At 41.4% G+C, this 2971-nt stretch overlaps 1 protein-coding gene across 1 annotated transcript in view; it reads left to right on the forward strand.

Moving 5' to 3' along the window:
• The window catches only part of mrps33 (mitochondrial ribosomal protein S33), a 2686-nt gene extending 626 nt beyond the window's left edge, over positions 1 to 2060 (forward strand). The window contains exons 2-3 of the mRNA XM_017426292.3: positions 460 to 676; positions 1570 to 2060. Coding sequence (XP_017281781.1) covers positions 462 to 676; positions 1570 to 1675 — 321 coding nt within the window. The 5' untranslated portion in view covers positions 460 to 461 and the 3' untranslated portion in view covers positions 1676 to 2060. The remainder of the gene's footprint in view (positions 1 to 459; positions 677 to 1569) is intronic.
• Positions 2061 to 2971: the final 911 nt, after the last annotated feature.

Here is a 2971-nt window from a genome sequence, read left to right on the forward strand (position 1 = left end):
ATTAGTGCACATTTTGGCTTCGGTCGCTGCTCCTGCACGCTCCCGGCATTCTGATGTTAACAGGAAGTGACGTCACGTGTCTTCTTCCTGAGTTATTTGGGCTTATTTTGTATTCCACGCTACACAACCCCACAAAGAAGAGACTAGACCGCAGAAACAGTGGAGAATCACTTTAGAAACAATAAATATTGGGTTAAAGTTGCGGCGTTTTGGGCAAAGTTGCAAAAAAGTTGCAATTTTGCGGGATTTGCTTGATTTTGCGTTAATAGTTGCGATCGCAACGTCTGACAGGATGGGGCCTTAGGTTGAAGATTTAGCAGTTAAATCAGTGTACGTATCAGGTTTCTCACAGTCCCTTAAAACTTAGATTTCTATGTCTGTAATTTGTTTAAGTTCTCCTTCCATGCCTGTTTTTCCACATGACAACAAACACGTTCTGTGCCTCTGTCCCCTGCTCAGCCATGTCCGGTTTGTCCAGCTATGCGCTGCGCATGGCGCGGCTCAGCTCCAGGATCTTTGGAGAAGTCGTGCGTCCGACAGACTCCAAGTCCATGAAGGTGGTCCGGCTGTTTGCGCAGCCCCCCATGGCCAGAAGAAAGGAGGTGTACGACTGGTACCCACAGCACGAGGTTTACTTCGCCATGACCCAGAAGCTTCGCTTCATGGGCCTGTTTAGGTAACATACACAAACTTTTCTCTTTGACTGCTCTTGTCTTCTTAGAAATCCATAAAACAGTCATCTCAGGAAGCTCAGAATGTTTTACATCAAGATGAAACTTCACAGATCATTTATCTGCATATTTTAGACTAACTCAGAAGCTATATTCAAATATTACTCAGAACTCTTGTGTAGCTTCCTTCTTATTTTTATCATCTGCCAAGACAGAATGCTAGGCCTCTTATTAAAGTCTGCTATATAAAGAGTTACTCAACGATTAAACACAAATGATCTAAGCCAGAGGTCCCCAACTGCGGTCCGTGGCTCATTTGGTACAGAAAGAATAATTAACTTACAGTATTTCTGTTTTATTTATTTTCGGCGTCTGAAGGATATTTATTTTGAAAACTGACCGGATTCTGTCCACTCCATCCGTCCATGATTCACTCTTGATGTCAGAACGTTTATCTAGGTCCCGTGATCCGTTACCGCTAAAAACAAACCCACAAGCAGCAAAATGAGTAAAAAACAAACGTCTCTGGAAGCCCTAGATGGGACCGTCTGGTTACTGAGAAACAGGCTCAGGGCTCCACTGATTCAGGGTTATGGTGAGTTGGATTCTTTGTGCACTTTCTTTAAAACACCTGCTTTAAATGGACGACTTGTTGCCATGCTCCTGGAGTACCTGATGATTTGGTGAGGAGGTAATTAAACCATTTGAAGTAGGTGTGTTGGGCAGAAAACCCTAAAACTCCCAGGACAGCGAAGCCTCGAGGCCTGGAGTCTGACACCCCCGCTTTAAGGCGTTATAGGGCTTCTAATATGAAACTTTTTGCAGAAAGTGTTATCTTGATTGGTAGTAACTGTAAACTTGGATGTCCTAATAAAATATTGTTGATTTTTTTCCCCAGAGATGAGCACGAGGACTTCAAAGAAGAAATGCAGCGTCTGAAGAAACTGAGAGGAAAAGGGCCACCAAAGAAGGGAGAAGGAAAGAGAGCAAGCAAGAAGAAATGAAGAGGAACATTTGGTACAGGACTAAAGTCTGTCTTCTGTCTGAGGACACAGGCAGACTGTGAGAGGATGCTAATGCTACTCCATTAGCTTCATTAGGACTGTTTTTCATCTGCAGCCTTCTTGCCGGATTGAGTCAATGTTTTGTTTGAATGCCCCTCTCAACATTGGTTGTGTTGTAATGATTCATTTCAGATTTAAATGCTGTCATTTGATAAATAAATACTGTTGTGTTTCTGAAGAAATGTTGAAGGGTATCAGTGTAGCTACTGTTAAAGTTAACTAAGACATATATATCACTTCCACCATGCAAAAAAAAAAAAAAAAAGATGTAGAAAACAGATGTAGGGGAAAATATTAAAAACAAAAGCAAATGGTTTATAATATACATTACAGAGGGGGAAGTGGCTGATGTCTGTCGTAAGGCATATTGTGTCACTTCCTGTTTTGCCTGCTGGTAGCCGGAGTAATCTGTCGCCTCACAGAATCTTTACATTTACTGGATTTATTTGACGCTCACGCAGTTTTACATTCCAGTATACAAACACTCTTGATCCAGTAGTTTTCTGCTGTTGCATTGAGCTAAAGGCACATTTTGTCTTTCAACAGCCTTTGTCTGTGTTTTTTTAAGCTAGCATTAGCTTAGCATGGCTTCTGGTTCTCTCCCAGCTTCTTCTGTCTTCACTTGCTCTGTGTGTCAGATGTTTAGCTATTCCTCTGCCTCCTTAAGCAATAATTCTTCTTCTTTCAAAGTGGAGATTCAATAAAATCTGTTGGCCTCCTGAGACAGATAACTTTTACTAATTGGCTCTTTATAATGTATGTGACTGTTTATGTCCAGTACCCTGAGACGACTTCTGTTGTGAATTGGTTTTTATATAAATAAACTGAATTGAATTGTATAGTTTTTGGGACAAACATTTTAAATATCTCTACAATCATTATCAGTTCTCAGAATCCCACTTCAGAAAACAGAGGCTAGGTCAACAGATTAACACCTTTTTAAGAAATTTTAAAGCATTAAATTTTAGAATCTTCTCCAAACGTGTCTGCGGGTCAAATGCTTGACTAGACGATGATATTGATCCATCCAAGTGCAGCTGAGGCCCGGGCACCTGGCTGAGACAAAGCCTTCCCTTTTCCTCCTGCCTGTTTATATTCCCGTCCATGGCTGCTTGCAGAGCCACAGGGGAAGAAAGACATCCATGAAACAAAGGCATATTGCCCTCTGCCTTTCATGCCAGAGTTTCAGACTAAGATCATCTTACAGTATGTTGAGAAATGATGAAGATGTGGTCA

This window comes from Kryptolebias marmoratus, linkage group LG1 (genome assembly GCF_001649575.2).
Source record: "Kryptolebias marmoratus isolate JLee-2015 linkage group LG1, ASM164957v2, whole genome shotgun sequence".
Classification (NCBI taxonomy): Eukaryota; Metazoa; Chordata; class Actinopteri; order Cyprinodontiformes; family Rivulidae; genus Kryptolebias; species Kryptolebias marmoratus.